This window comes from Prunus persica, chromosome G1 (genome assembly GCF_000346465.2).
Source record: "Prunus persica cultivar Lovell chromosome G1, Prunus_persica_NCBIv2, whole genome shotgun sequence".
Lineage (NCBI taxonomy): Eukaryota > Viridiplantae > Streptophyta > Magnoliopsida > Rosales > Rosaceae > Prunus > Prunus persica.
In genome coordinates, this window is record NC_034009.1 from 15974363 (window position 1) to 15990433 (window position 16071).

The 16071-nt window shown below is 40.2% G+C and overlaps 1 protein-coding gene across 1 annotated transcript; it reads right to left on the minus strand.

Moving 5' to 3' along the window:
• On the minus strand, positions 2769–3386 carry LOC109946516 (uncharacterized protein YpeP-like). The gene has a single exon (XM_020554627.1). The coding sequence runs from the start codon at positions 3384–3386 to the stop codon at positions 2769–2771; it is 618 nt and encodes a 205-aa protein (XP_020410216.1).

Below are 16071 nucleotides of genomic sequence, written 5' to 3' on the forward strand. Positions count from 1 at the left end.
CAAATTTATAAAAATCTTATGCATCATTGTGGGACATGGATTGCCAAGATAGTCATGTCACAACATAAAAGTTATTCGGTCAATGAACTTCTAGTTCATGACATCATAATCTTCAACTATAATAGTTGTGTAATATTGGGGCCTCAAGAACTTTTGGTTCATAACATCATAAACTTCCTACCCACAAAAGAAAGTAGGAAGTTTCTCCAATAGACGCCTCTGGCTATCAATATTGGGGCGGTAATACAAAACATTACCATTGTAAAACGAAATTAATTAATAACCTAACATAAATAAAATAAAATATAATAAAATAAGTAAAGTGGTATAAACAAGGAATAAAATAAATCAATTAAAGATTATGAAATTCCAAGATAATCCAATATTAATGTGGATTCAATATGTAGATAAAACTACAAGTTTAAGAATTGGATTTCCAACCAATTCAGGTTCATATAGGCACAAATAAGTAATGAACTTCAAGTTCATATATAGTATTAAGATCCATGAAAAACTATGAACTTCAGGGTCATATCAATATATATTCGAAACTTCAGGTACGAATACGTAGATCTAAATAAATTGAATTAATAGTTGTGCTTTGAACTTCATACTCAAATCGATGTATATGCACTCGAAACTTCTGGTTCAAGTTCTTGACATATGTAGGCCTCATGGAATTCTGATTTTGATTAATACAAAATCGAGGAGTTTTATGTCCTTATGTGCTCTTTAAATTCGCGGAACTTCACGCCCTCAATTATTTGGAATCAAAGAACTTCAGGTTCTGATTCAATCAAAAGGACTCTATATCCTAATCTAGTTATATGATGAGGATCACGGAACTTCGGGCCCCTGATCTTTTGTATAATTCAAACTCATCATAATAATTAAGATCATACTTAAAATTAAATAAACAAACAAATAAAAACAAAAACATGGCATTATATTCATGTGTAATAAGAATAAGAATTTTTTTTTCTTAAACAAGCATGATGAAGTCTGATGGTGAGTACAAAGAAACTCTATACCATGTGATGACTCTAGCTCATATAAGAAGAAAGAAAATTCAGAGAAAGAAAACATACCAAGAGCAATGTCGTGCTGATAACGTGTTATAAAACTAGAGGGAGAAAATGTAGAGAGAAGTGATATGCTAAAGACAAAGTTTCACCACGTTTATTCCTCCCTTAATCTTTGGTAGAACCACCTATTTATATGCTTACAAGATAGGAGATTGAATACCATCATTTACAATATACCTATAGGTTACAAGCATTAATTACAAATACTTAGTGCATAGGTTACATAAAATCCAACGGTGGAATATTAAGAGGTATGGTGGTCATCCACCAACTCATGCATTTACAACATAAAAGTTATTTTTGTGGAATTCTTTTCGTATTTGCAACTATGTCAGAAATAAAAGAAAGGAGAAAAAATAAAAGAAAAACTTAACAAATTACAATAAAGGACAAACACTAAACATAAATTTAAATAACAGTTTCATTCTGTTCCTTCTCTATCCCAGGATCTGTTTGCATAGCTTGTGAATCCCACATAGTTAGATAAAATTTCTTCAACCACTTGCCATTGATTGGTGTAGCATGAACGTCTCCATCTCGATCTTGTAATCTGTATGCCCCCAGTCCAAAGATTTGCTTAATTATGAAAGGACCTTCCCATGTAGGTGACCACTTTCCATAACCAGCTATATGTGTTCCAAGGGGCAGAACTGCTTTCCAGACTATTTCTCTTTCTTCAAAACTCTTATTTTTAACTCTCTTGTTGTAGGCCCTTGATACAGCCTATTTTCTTGCTAAGAGTTTGTTGAGGGTATCAATTCTACTTGCATCCAATTCTTCCAGTTCTAGCAGCATGGTTTGAGAGTAGTCTTCTCCAATCAGACTGTGTTGATGAGCAATCCTGAGAGATTAAACTGCTATCTCCATAGGCAGAATTGCATCATGACCATAGTTTAGAGCATATGGGGTCATGCCAGTTGCCTCTCTCTTTGAAGTCCTATATGCCCATAAAGTTTCTAATAACTTCTCATGTGGCTTTGGATTTTTCTCAAGCATTTTCCTGATAATGTTGATGATCACCTTGTTACTTGATTACGCCTGCCCATTAGCTTGAGCATAATAAGGAGTGGATTGAAGTAATTTGAATTTGAATGCTTCTGCCATACCTAGCATCTCTCCAGATATGAAAGAAGATCCCCTGTCAGTTGTGATTGATTTTGGAATACCAAACCTTTGTATAATCTGCTCTTCTATGAAGATGATGATCTCTTGAGATGTAGTGGATTTAACAGGCTTGGCTTCCACCCATTTGGTGAAATAGTCTGTAGCTACAATGGTAAAATAGTGCTGCTTGCAATTCGCTGGATAGATCTTGCCAATGAGATCCATTGCCCATCCTCTGAATGGCCATGGTTTGACTACTGGATTCATGGGAACTGAAGGAGCCTGCTTGATTGGGCCATGCATTTGACAAGCCTCACATCTCTTGAAATAGTCAATGCAATCCTTCATCATGCTCGACCAGAAGTAGCCATACCTTCTAATTAACCAGAACATTTTTCTTCCACCTTGATGTACTCCACAGATTCCGTCATGAGTCTCTTACATGACCTTCATGTATACTTTCTTTTCTAGGCACCTTAGAAGTACCTCATCTTTGCTTTTTGGGACCAGATCTCTATTCCACATAAGGTAATTCAAAGCCATGGTTCTAACTTTTTTCTTAGAAGGTAGGGTTGGATACTATAAGTAATTTATGACGGGATTTCTCCAATCATCTTCAGTTATTATGGCAGAATTGACATCTATCTCCATTCCTCTGGTCAGAACAGATGGTAGACTTTTCTTTCCTACCTTGATGATCCTTTGCACACAGTCCTCAGGCATTTGTATCCTTGTTGCTATCTGAGCCAATTCATTGGCTGCAAAGTTTTCTTCTCTTGGGATATGTTCCCAAGTAGCTTCCCTGAATTCTGTCAGAAGGTTTCTGGCTACTACTAGATATACAGCTAGAGAAGGATTAAAACACTTGTATTCTCCAGTAATCTGTTTCAACACAAGCATAGAATCTTCCAAAATTTCCACAGATTGGATTGCTAATTCCACCAGCATCTCAAGGCCAATGATTAAAGCTTCGTATTCAGCCCTGTTGTTGGTGCACTGAAAATCTAACTGGAAAGAATAACAGTGTCTGATCCCCAGTGGCTCTTCCAAAACAATCCCTGCCCCAGAGTCTACATCAGTCTTTGATCCATCAAAGTACAGCTTCCGCGGTGTGAGGTGGACTAAATAGATGGGATTGTTTAGGCAAGTATGAACTCTAGTCAACATATCTGCATTTGCTATATCCAAGGAGTACATGTTTTCAATCTCTTCCCCTGGATGATCTGCTAGGAAATCTGCTACGGCTTGTCATTTGATAGCTTTCTAAAGAACATATCTGAAAGCAAATTCTGTCAAAGCCAGAGTCCATTTTCCAATTCTGCCTCTCAACATTGGCCTTGTTAGCATGTGTTTGATCAGGTCTGTCTTGGCAATGATGTAGATGGTGAATGGCAACATATAGTGTCTGAGTTTCATAGCACTGAAGTATAAGGCTAGACAAAGTCTTTCAATTGCAGAATATTTCTTTTCTACTTCTATCAGAGTTCTGCTCAAATAGTAGACTGCATGTTCCTTCCCTTCCTTGTTATCTTGAACTAACAGACTCCCAATGGACACTTTTGATGCAGATACATAGAGTTTGAGCGGTCTGCCTCTCTTTGGTGGGGACAGAACTGATGGATTTGAGAGGTAGTGCTTGATTTCCTCAAAAGCCTGTTGGTGCTTTTCCTCCCACTTAAAATTCTGTTCCTGTTTCAACCTTAACAAGGAGAAGAAAGGCTGGATTTTTCATGTAGAATCGGATATGAATCTCCTTAGAAAGTTAATTTTTCCTAGGAGACTCTGCAGCAATTTCTTGTTCTGAGGTGGTAGAGCTTCTATGATGGATTTTGCTTTATTTTTGTCAACCTTTATGCCCCTTTGGTGGATCAAGAAACCTAAGAAATTTCCTGCTTGAACTCCAAAAACACACTTCTTGGGATTCATTTTCAACTTACGTTGTCTCATTCTTAGGAATGCTTTTCTCATATTTGATACATGATCTCCCTCTTTTGGGGATTTAATCACCACATCATCTATATACACCTCTAGAGAATGCCCTATCATATCATGGAAAACAGAATTCATTGCTCTTTGATAAGTGGCTCCTGCATTTCTTAAGCCAAAAGGCATTACAGTGTATTCAAAAGCACTTATATGCCCTAGGCACATGAAGGATGTCTTATGAATGTCTTCTTCTGCCACCATGATCTGATTATATCCTGCATTGCCATCTATAAAAGATAGCATCTGGTTATGAGCAGCTCCGTCTACAAGCATGTCTGCCATCGGCATAGGATATTAATCCTTGGGAGATGCTTCATTCAGATTCCTGTAATCCACACAGATCCTAACTGCCCCTGTTTTTCTCTTCAGAACTGGCACGATATTGGCTAGCCAATCAACATTAATGGCTGGTCTATGAATCTTGCCTTGAGCAATCTTTCTATTTCTTCCTTGACTTTCAGTTCTATTTCCATAGACATCCTTCTTCTGGCTTGTTTGACTGGAAGGTAGCTTTCTTTGATTGGCAACTTGTGTTCTACCAACTTTCTGTCTAATCCAGGCCTCTCATGATAGTGCCAAGCAAAACAGTCTCTAAAATCATGCAAAAGTGCAATGATTTCACTCTTCAGAGGTTCTTTTAATAGTGAACTAATGAAAGTGGGTCTTGGATCCTCTTCTGTCCCTAAGTTTATCTCTTGTAATGGATCTTCTACTTCTGGTAAAGAATCATCTAGTGTTGCTGGTGCAAATTCTAAAACTTTATCCTATAAACTTTCTTCTTCTTGTTCTTCCGTGCTCTCATGAGTGAATTCTGCCATATTGATGGCTGGATTCTGCATAAAGAGCTTCCTCTCTTCCCAATATATTAACAATCTTTTTGTAATGGATCGGATTGTTGCAGCTCGATCCTTTTCTTGTTGATTTTGACTAAACATCAGAATTCTGGAGGTTTAGAAAAAAAAGTTTATTCCAATCTTCTAGAGAACTGGCTCGACCATCTTCAATGAGTCTCTGAGCCGTGACACCGTGGGGGCGGCCGTTCTGGTTGACTCCAAAGAAGGTGACAGGACCAAGGTCATCATGATAATACATTGCCTCAAAACACATGGTAGAGGGCAGAAATGGCCGTGGATCGGCCTCAAGTATCTCCATGAATCCTTCTTCATTCCAAAGGGCTAATTGCTGGTGCAGAGTAGAGGGAACACATAGACTTTGGTGGATCCAGCCCCTGCCAAGCAATGTATTGTAAGTGGTAGAAGTGGTGTCTACCACAAAAAATGCAATCTTCAACTCCTTGGTTCCAACTATAACGTCCACATCTAGAATTCCATGAGTCTTAGTGATGCCCTCAGCAAAGTAAAGTTGGTGACAGTTAAACGTGTTGGAATTAGATCCTTCTTTGTTCTACCCATCTTGCTCAACAATCTGTGAGGTAGAAGATTAATGGCTGCACTTCCATCTACCATCACCTTGGGAATAGGAATACCCCCAAAGTTTGCTGTTATGAACAGAGGTCTGAGATGATTAGCCATCTCTTTGGTTGGTTTGGAGAAACAAAGTTGTTCTGCAGGCAGTTTCATAGCAGTTCAGCCTGTTTCGGTAGTAGGTGTTTGCTGTTCTGATGTCTCTTCTACTTCTGCCAATTTGCACTCAAAATTTTCCTGGGAGAACACGTCTTCCACCAGAGTGTTTTCTTATCCTTCTGCTACCCTGAATTTTTCTAGCAAGATAAACACCATGTTAATGCCTAGATCACCCTGCAATAGGCTCTCCAATTCTACACCAAAAGCCTCCATTTCTTCATCCAGTTCTCCATCATACTCCATCTGTTCTTCCCCATACTCTTCTGTCCAGTCCTCTTGTTCGCCTGTTTCGAGGAGCCCAGTCTGGTCATCTGCAGATGGTTCATAGTCCAACTGCTCCTCTTCGTATTCTTCAGTCTAGTCTTCTTGTCCTTCTACTGAATAGGTTCAGATTCACCTTGTATTTGCGAAGGTTCAAGCTGATTGACTGAGGATGAGGCAGATGGATGGAAGATCTGCCTGGAGATTTTGTTTTCATAAGCTCCTGTGGCTGATATGTTGTTTGTTTTGCCTAAGGGGCTACTTTTGTATTCTTCCCTTTTCTAGCAGAACTGGTCTCTGGGAGTACCTGTGTGTTGCCCCTGTTTTTTAGGAAGGTGCAGTATTGCCTTTAAACTCTCCTTTTCTGAGTTTTGGTTAACTTTAGAGTTGGTCTACCGCTTTTTCCAACATAATACTATCTGCCTTCTATGATAGTTGCCAAGGGCTTTTCATTCCCAGGCATCTTAATTGGTATTTCTTTCTTTGGTTGCTCTGTCATTCTTCTGCAGCGCTGAGCAGGCCTAAGATAGTCCTTCTGTCTGTTCTTGTCTTTAGATAGAACCGGAACTGGACTCTGTTGGTATGATATTCCAATCCTGTCAAAAATGCTAGGTGTGGGCCGATTCTGTCTGTCCAGAGTCACTTTTAATTCACTTTCACACTTGCACTTGCTGCACAGCACTACCCCAGTCGAGATGGTTGCCTTTGGTATTTGATTAGTCTCCCTTGTGGCTCTTCTGTCTCTGCTGGGGCTAGCCTCTGTCGCTGTTTTGCCTCTCTTCTGCTCTGGCCAATTTAAGTTGACCATGTTGACTTGAGGTTAGGGAAAAGGATCTGTTGTAACTGAGGGAGGTTTCTCCGCCAGTTTTAGCCTTCTTGCTTCCTTCCTGTATGACGTCCTTGAAAACAACACAACTGTTGGTGGAATGGCTCCAAGAGTTGTGCCATCTGCAATATTGTCTACCCTTGAGTTCTTCTGGCTTGGGCAACCTGTGAGGTGTCTCTATTGCCTTCTGTAGCAGCATCTCATCAAACAAAGCATCTACCTTGGTTAGATCAAAGGAATAGACCTTGTTCTGTGTGGGTTTGTTTGGAACAAACCCTCCTGTGAATGATGACAGCTTCTGGTCTTTTGGTGGCTTTGTAAGAGCCTGCAACTGATAGGATGTTTCAACTTTGCCATTTCTTCCACTGTAATCTCTCTTTCCTCCGAGCCTTCTGTGTCTTTTTTAGACTCTACCTCAACCAGATGTATCGAAGAAGAATGGGTCTTGTAGTATGTCCCTTTGGAAGAGTTCCTCCTCTATTGTTTTTCCCTGAGCAGCTCTATTTAGATGCTTTGTCTGCCAGTTCTGCAAGATCTACAAATAGCATCCCATCAAATCTTTTTCTCAAAGAGATTTTAAGGGCAGTTTGAGCCATCTGGATGAAGTGTGTTTCTTCCATAGGGATTCGGCATTTCATCTTAAGCTTTCTGAATCTTGTTATAAAGTTCACCCGTTTCATGTTTGTTCCTGTGATGGTAGGGTAAATTTCCCTATTGCCTTAAAAACCATTGCATAGTCAACAAGTCAACTTTCCTTAGTGTGCGAGCTTGCCACTGCTAATAATGAAAAATCCTAGCAGACTTCGAAAATAGATAACTTGCGCCCCAAGTTACTGATTTCTAATCAAGCGAATGTGAATTTGGGTGAGGAATATCTCCCAAGTAAGTTCTTTTCTTGCCTCAGACTGGTGAGGACTTCACAATTTTTCACAGTACAATATTCATAGTTCTGGCCATAATAAATTATGAGAAAATGAACTGTTTTTAGGAAGAACTACCTTTTACAAAACTCAAAAGGGAAAAACCAACTCTAGAAAGACAAAAAGAATGCTGGACTTCCATTTCTGCCTGGATAGATGCTTCTGATCTGGGCTGTACTGGATATACCTGTGCTGGACTGGACTATCAGCAACTTCAAGTGTCAAGTTTCAGTTGTAAATTGATACCAACGTTCAGGTTTGGCAGAGCTTTAATCAATTTCAAGCCCTGGAAGGCTTTTTGAACAGACATAATTGCAGCCTCTTCAGTCTGAAGGGGGCAGAAGTGGCTGGACTTAAGGATTATTGAGCTGGAACTGCACTGTAATACTTGTTCTGCTTGATCAGGGCTCTCCATAAATTCGTTAAGGTTTTCATATTTGTAAACACCCAGGCTCTGCTTGTTTTGGCTTTTACTGAACCAAATTTGCAATGAGAGAAATCTCGTTTTAAATTACTTTTTCTAAGTCTGAAACTGATTTGTAGTTGGCTTCTTTCTTGTGGCTTAATGAGCTTTTAGTTGCTTCAGTTTGTTTGAAGGTTCTTTGGGATCAAGTGATCATTTTGAATTTTTGTCTTTTGACTGATTTTTGGTTGTTTGATTGATTGTCCTTTGCTCTGTTCACCATCTCCTATATTTATAACAAATTCTTTGGAGTGGTGCTTCTAAGTGTTTTAATAATTGGCGGTAAAATTTCTCAAAATATCTCTCATTTTTAAATGCAAAGAAAAAGAGGTTCTATCAATTGCTGGCAGAAAAGCCCTCAATAGTCAGTTCCTAAAGCAATCACTTCCCTGTTTTTCTTGACAGAAAACCTACCCCTCTTTAATTCCAACTGCTTTTTGTAAGAGCTCAACTGTGACAGTTAGTTTGATTTTCCATTTTGAACAACTCCCTGCTTCCTGCTTATCTCCCAGACGCAGTCTACTTATCTCTTGAAAATGGTGTCTTTCTTTGGAGCAAATTTTTCTCTAAGTATATATATATATATATAGAAAAAAGGGATTTTGATCTTTTGGTAGCAAAGATTTTCAAAGATGTCTTTCTCAAACCTGCCCTTATTAACTCCTTATCAATCCCAGTTGAAATTGTTGACTTTTCAAAGTTCAGGCAGTCACGTGGGTTTGCCTCCAATTTTGGGTCTTTCTTCTCTTTTAATCATACTAAGCCCAGTTTGAGTTTTGAAACTGTGGGCTGATTTTCCTTTTTTCGAAGCCCAAATGACAGATTCTGGGCTGGTCCTTCTTGGATTTGAGCTTTTAAATTCAATTTCAATGCAAAGCCCAATTTGCTTGGGTCTTGAGATTGCTTCATTATTTTGGGCTTCCAGTGTTGGGCTGAGTGTGTATTTTTGGCCCATTTATTTAGGGATTGCTAGTAGCTGTTCAATTTTGACATGTGCTTTTGATATTTGGACTGGATGTGCCAAATTTAGGTCCACACACAAGGCAGAGAGGGCAAACATTGTAGGATGTGATGACCAAGTTGCTTCCTCGGCCTTTAAGAGGGGCTTGCAAACTGAGTGTGAGCTGTATCGTGAGCTAACCATCTCTCCCTACCAAACACTGGTAGAAGTCTTCGTGACAGCAAAGCGCTACTCACTTTGGGACGACTACCGAATAGCTGTGAAAAAGGCTGCCAAGAAAGCCGATCAACCGACTGAGTAGGCAAGCCAAAGGAATGGCAAGTTCAACAACAAGGATGAAAGCAAGCGCAGATCGCAGCCTCAGGGAGGTGCTCCAACAGTTAAGAGCTTCACCAAGTTCACTGTCCTGATACACTAGATCCTTGCCCAATTAAAGGACATGCCTTGGTTGAAGAAACTATTTCCTTTGAAAGGAAACCTTGCCAAGAAGGATACTAGTAGATACTGCGCATTCCATGAAGGGCACGGTCATTACACAAACAACTGCTTCGCCGGGAAAAGACACCTTGAAGAGCTGGTCAAAGACAGCCATTGCACGAAATTCATCGCAAATGGGGGCTATCCAGCAAATCAAGGATGGTGATGTAGCTACCAATGAGCCTCTACGGAAAAAAAATTCATACGGATCAACACGATCCTAGCCGACTCTATGCTTTTGAGTTGACCACCAGGAAGCAGAATAGAAAGATCAAGCATGCGACTTTTGTCTTCTAAGCCACAACTAGCTCACCAGTCATGGAAGACGATCTTGTCATCATCTTTCATGGGCCACACTCTTGACACGTCTTCGAACGTAGGCCAAATGGGCCACTCTAATCGACACATCTCTGGACGTAGGCCAAACGAGCAACCCTCATCGACAAGTCTCCAGACGTATGCCAAACAGGCCACACTCATCGACACTTCTTCGGATGTAGGCCAAACGGGCCACACTCTAATTGACACATCTCCAAATGTAGGCCAAATGAGCCACTCTCATCAACACATCTCTGAACGTAGGCCAAATGGGCCACACTCATCGACACATCTCCGGACGTAGGCCAAACGAGCCACTCTAATCAACAGATCTCCAGACGTATGACATAGGCCAAACGAGCCACTGTAATTGACATGTCTCTGGACATAGGCCAAAAGGGTCACACTCATCGACACCTCTTCAGACGTAGGCTAAATGGGTCACACTCTAATCAACATGTCTTCGGACGTAGGCCAAACGGGCCACTCTCATCAACACATCTCCGGACGTGTGTCTTTGGGATTTTAATGAGATCATTTAGGGGCATGAGAAAGTGGGGCGCAATCCTGGGAATGTGGAGAGACAGATGATAGGCTTTTGTCATGCTGCGGATGTGTGTGGCCTCAGAGTCTTGGGCTTTTCGGTCCTAAATTTACTTGGTGGCGTAATTAGCCTGCTGAGATTCGCATTTGTCTTGACCCGATGCTGGCTACTAATGAGTGGTAGAAGTGTTTCCATGGATCTAGAGTGGTTAACCTTAACCCCTCTAAATCTGACTACATTCTCATTCGTTTGTCCATTTTTTATGGCATGACAAACCACAAGAGGAAGAAGCGAAGATTCCGCTTAAAGGAGGTCTGGGCTGGGCATGAAGAATGTGGAGGTGTTATCCGTGAGGGTTGGAATACGGTTAGCTCCAGCACGGCCCCAGTTCGGGTCTGCAATAAAATACGGGGTACTCGGCCTAAGCTCTTGTAGTAGAGTCACCAAACTTTTGGCTCCCTCTCTCGTGATATTACTGAGGCCAGGAAAAACCTTGGTGGGCTCTTAAATGCTCCATGCTCCCAGCTTGTGGTTGACTCGCGAAGGCACTTGACTGCCCATCTCGATTCCTTGATGGCTAAAGGTGAGATATATGGCGTCAGAGGTTAAGAGTAATTTGGTTGAAGTCAGGTGATCAAAACTTAAAGTTATTTCATAATCAGGCCAATAATTGTAGAAGAAAGAAATAGGATTACGGGGTTGTTTGACGAAAATGGTACTTGGCAGTTTGCTGATGATGGTATTGATAAGACAGTGGTTAATTATTTCCAAAATCTATTTCGTTCCAGTGGGTAGACAAACTATGAGGAGATATTGGATTCGGTGCATAGCAGAGTAACCACTGAGATGAACCATTCTCTTCTTTTCAAGTTCTTGGCTGAAGAATTTAAGTTTGCACTGTTTCAAATGCATCCTTCAAAAGCCCCTAGCCCAAATGGCATGTCCCCGTTTTTCTTTTAGAAATATTGGGATGTGGTGGGGGTGGACGTGGTGGCTGTTGTCTTGGACTTCTTGCACTAGGTACTTAATGCAAGAAGTTAAACTTCACTGATGTGGCCCTCATTCCAAAAGTCAAGGCTCCTAAATTTATGACTCAACTTAGACGTATAAGTTTGCATAACGTCGTCTGCGAGATTAGGGCCAAAGTTTTGGCAAACAGACTGAAGGTAATATTACTAGATATTATTAGTCCCTCCCAAAGTGTTTTTGTTCCTAGGAGATCGATTTCTAATCATTCTATTCTAGCCTTCGAAATCATACACTATGCATAGGAAAACAAAAGGGAGAAATGGCTATGACCCTCAAACTAGACATGAGCAAAGCATAAAATCGGGTGGAATGAAGTTTTCTTAAGAATGTCATGGACTTTGAAGATAAGTGGGTGCAATTGATAATGATGTGTGTCTCTTCTATCTCTTATTCTTTTTTGGTTAATGGTGCACCCACTGGGTATGTTCTTCCTCATATAGGCCTCAGACAAGGCAACCCTTTATCTTCTTACCTTTTCTTGTTATGTGCTGAAATTTTCTCTAGCTTGATTACACAAGCCGAGAACCAAGGTCTTATCCACAGAGTTTCCATATGTAAAGGCACACCTGTGGTCAGCCATTTACTTTTCACTGACGACAGTTTTCTCTTCACAACGACTTCCCATCTGGAGTGTCAATCCCTCCGTGATATCTTTAACAAATGTGAAACTACCTCAAGCCAGAAGATTAACTTGGAAAAGAGTTGTGTCTCTTTCAGCATGAACGTGGGGATTGAGGAGCATCACCTCCTCGTAGGTATTCTTAAAGTGCAGTGGGTGAAAAAGCACGATAAGTACTTGGGTTTGCCCACCTTTGGGGGAAGGTCCAAAACGGTCTGTTTTAACCTAATCAAGGAGAGGATTTGGGGGAAGATTCAGGGATGGAAAGAAAAGATGTTAAGTTTTGCTGGAAAATAGGTGCTTCTGAAGGTGGTGGCTCAAGCTGTCCCTATTTACTTAATGAGTTGCTTTTTACTGCCTAATGGGCTATGTGATGAAATTTACCAAATTATGGCCCGATATTGGTGAGGGGAACAGGGGACCAAATAAGGATCCACTGGAGGAGCTGGAACCGTATGTGTGAGCCTAAAAATGAAGGTGGTTTAGGCTTCAAACACCTATATGCATTTAACTTGGCCTTATTGGCCAAGCAATTATGAAGATTACATTCTAATCCTAACTCTCAAATGTATCAAGTGCTCAAGGCTAGATATTTCAAGAATTACTCCATTCTGGAGGCCCTGAAAGGCTCTGCCCCCTCTTTTTTTTGTAGAAGCTTATGTCATGATAGTGTGGTGTTGGAGCATAACTCTCACTGGCAAATTGGCAATGGCCTTTATGTGAAAATTTGTGGGGATAAATGGATTCCGAATCCAAACACGTTCCAGATTCTTTCTATGCCTATGCATGGCTATGAGGAGTTTACTGTTGGGAATCTGATTGATCCTGTGACTGTTCAATGGCGTGAGAGCATTCTCACTAGCTGGTTCTCTGTTGAGAAAGCCAAGCGTATTCTCAGGATTCCCTTGAGTCACCCAGGCCCATCGATAGATTAATTTGGCACTTCGAGAAGACTGGTTTGTTCTCTCTTAGCAGTGCCTATGAGGTGACTCATTAACTCTTGTTGGATGATGATGGTTTGGGCACGTCTGATAGTAAGAATTTCGATGGGTTTCCCTCTAGAGTATGGAAGAAGCTCTGTAATTCATGTTCCGCCCAAAGTGCGATTGTTTGGTTGGCGGACTTTCCTTGACATCCTGCCTACCAGAGAAAAATTGTCCCAGAAAAGGGTGTCGCTTGATGTCATTGTGTGCCTTTTCTGCGATCATCCAAATGTGTCTCTCTCCCACAATTTCCTATTCTGTCCTTTTGTAGTAAGGATTTGGTCTGCCCACCCGGTGGATTCTACTATTAGAGACTCTACCTCTATGAGTTTGAAACATTGGTTATTTTTTATTTTTGTTAAGAAGTCAACTTTATGTATCGAGCAGACTATGATACTCCTCTGGGGTATTTGGAAGGATAGAAATGCTAGGCTATGGCAGGATTCACGTCAGATCCTTAGGAGGTAGTCTCCAGTACCATGCACATTTTACATGAATTTCGTGATGAGCACCAACATGTCTCTTGTGTTCTTTCAAGGGGTGAAGCAAGGTGGCATTTGCCTCCTTTGGGTGCGATTAAGATTAATTTTGATGGGATTGTTAGTAAGCAATCTGGAGTGAGGGGTGGTGGCTGGGTCCTAAGAGATGACACAAGAGCTTTTATGGCTTGCAAGGGTCTCTGTTTGGGGCATGTCGCATCACTTGCTGTTGTTGTGTCGATTTAGCTGCACCAAAATCAATTCAACTGCATTATCAACTTGTGATACTCGCAAGTGCATGAGCCATTGGGTAGTATAGCATACGTAAGTATGAGGTCAATCCCATGAGGATTGGTGATAGATTGATTCAATTTGATTCCCTGCACAAAATAGAAAATGGAAACAAAGTTTAAAGATGATTGCGAAGAGTACACTAGGGAGCAATCCAATTCTAAGTTTCAAGCAATCAAGTTAACAAGTTCAATTCAAGTAAAAAGATTGATTCTTTCTAATGTATAATTTAGCTATGGTATCTGGTATAAACCTTGCATTCCTAATTCCCTAATTAGATTCTTGTTGTCGAACCTAAATTAAGCATTAGAAATCCATTAAGCATAGGAGGACGTTTTAAACAACCAAGCTTGTATCTAATCCCTGTTGTTGAATGTCCATACATACTCTTCATATTTATAGTTCAATTCGAATTAGAGCATTTGGTGTCTACTCTTATTCCAACCAAGATAGCTAACATACAAGTTTAAATGGTGATCAAACATTCAAACAAGCATATCAACTGATAAGCATAATGAATAAGAACAATAACTAAAATTGAAACTTGGAAACCAATTAAACTTCAAAAATTTAAAATCATCATGTTCATAACAATAACAGAAAATTACAAGGTGTTTATTGAATAGAAAGACAAAGTAAAGCTAAGGAAATACAAGAAGAAAATAAAAGGCAAAGGGAGGAGAAGAAGATAGGGACATCGTGATAGAAATGGAAAAGCTTCATCTCCATGGTTACCAGGAGGCCAAAGCCTCCCAACTATTACCTTCTCTCTTCTTTCCTTTTGTGACTCTCAACTCTCTCTCTCTCTCTGTACAATGTGATGGAATATGAATGAATGATGAATCTCAGCTCTTTGGAGACTCTCTATTTATAGGGTTAAGGGAAGTAGGAATTCTGGTTTGGACATTGAGTTCACCAACCACACCTACTTCACCTAATACACAATTGCATTTAAAATTAGTTCGCCAACAACACGCACTTCATCTTCTTTATTTCTTTTCTGCTAGAAAACTCCACTTGAATCAGCTCACCTAACTTCCCCACCATCAGAAATCACCTCATGCTTAGGTTAGAATGACCAAGCAACAATTAGCTCATGCTTAGAGCAGAATGACCATCACCTTCATGGGCTCACGAATTGAGCTTCACTTAAGCAAATGACGACTTTGAGCCCTCCATCTTGAAGTTCAGAATGTCATCTTTCCAACCACATATCATGTGGGGCCAATCCAAGGTTGGATAAAGATGTTAAGGCCGAAACACATTTCTAGCTTAGTCTCCAGTTTTGCACCTTTTTGCACCTTTTTCTATCCAAAGCCACCATTGCTACCTAAAGCTCCATGAACAGAATGACAAACACAAAAGTGATTAAAAGCACAAGTTTAACTCAAAAACATAACCAAATCCATAAGTTAAAAGAGTACAAAATGATATACAATTATGCACTGATCACTTGCTCACGACAGATTCTGGCGCTTAGTGATGCATTGCGTTGGGCTCTAACCCTCCCCCAGGGAGCCATGGTTATTGAGGGGAACGCAAGGGATTTGATCCTGGCAGTTGCCCCGACATAAACCATTATGATGTGGGTTTTTTGGTTGAAGATTGTAGGCCTCTCCTTTCTCAATGAGCTTTTTGTTCTTTAAGTTTTGTTTCGCGTGGTGCCAATTGTGTGGCCCAACGTCTTTGTTCCTTTGCTTTGTCCTTATTTGAAGATGTTGTGTGGTTTGGGGTCCCCCCAATATCATCTAGATCTCCCTTCTGTAATTTTTTGCTTCGTTTCTTATTGAATTATTTCACCGCTTACCTTTAAAAAAAATATAAAAAAATTTGCGGCGACCATTCTTTTTCTCCCGGGTAATTTTAGAAGGGTGTATTCCATTTTGATTTTACATGATTTAAAAAGAGTTATAAAGTTGATGGAGTTTAATTGAATTTAATTGAGTTTGACTTAATTCTACAAACTCTACATAGATTTTGACTGAATTCATATATAGATTTTAATTTAGTTTCTTATAATTTTATTATTGATTTTAATGAAGTTTATAGCAATGGTGGTGGCGGTGATAGTGATGGTGGTGATGGCAATGGTGGTGGTGATGGTGGTTTGTGAGGGAGGTAGTGGTGGAGGAGGTGGGGGTG

What these genes read in the sequence shown, in the direction of transcription:
- LOC109946516 (XM_020554627.1), bottom strand. Translation starts at nt 3,386, where the DNA reads ATGTACTCCTTGGATATAGCAAATGCAGATATGTTGACTAGAGTTCAT.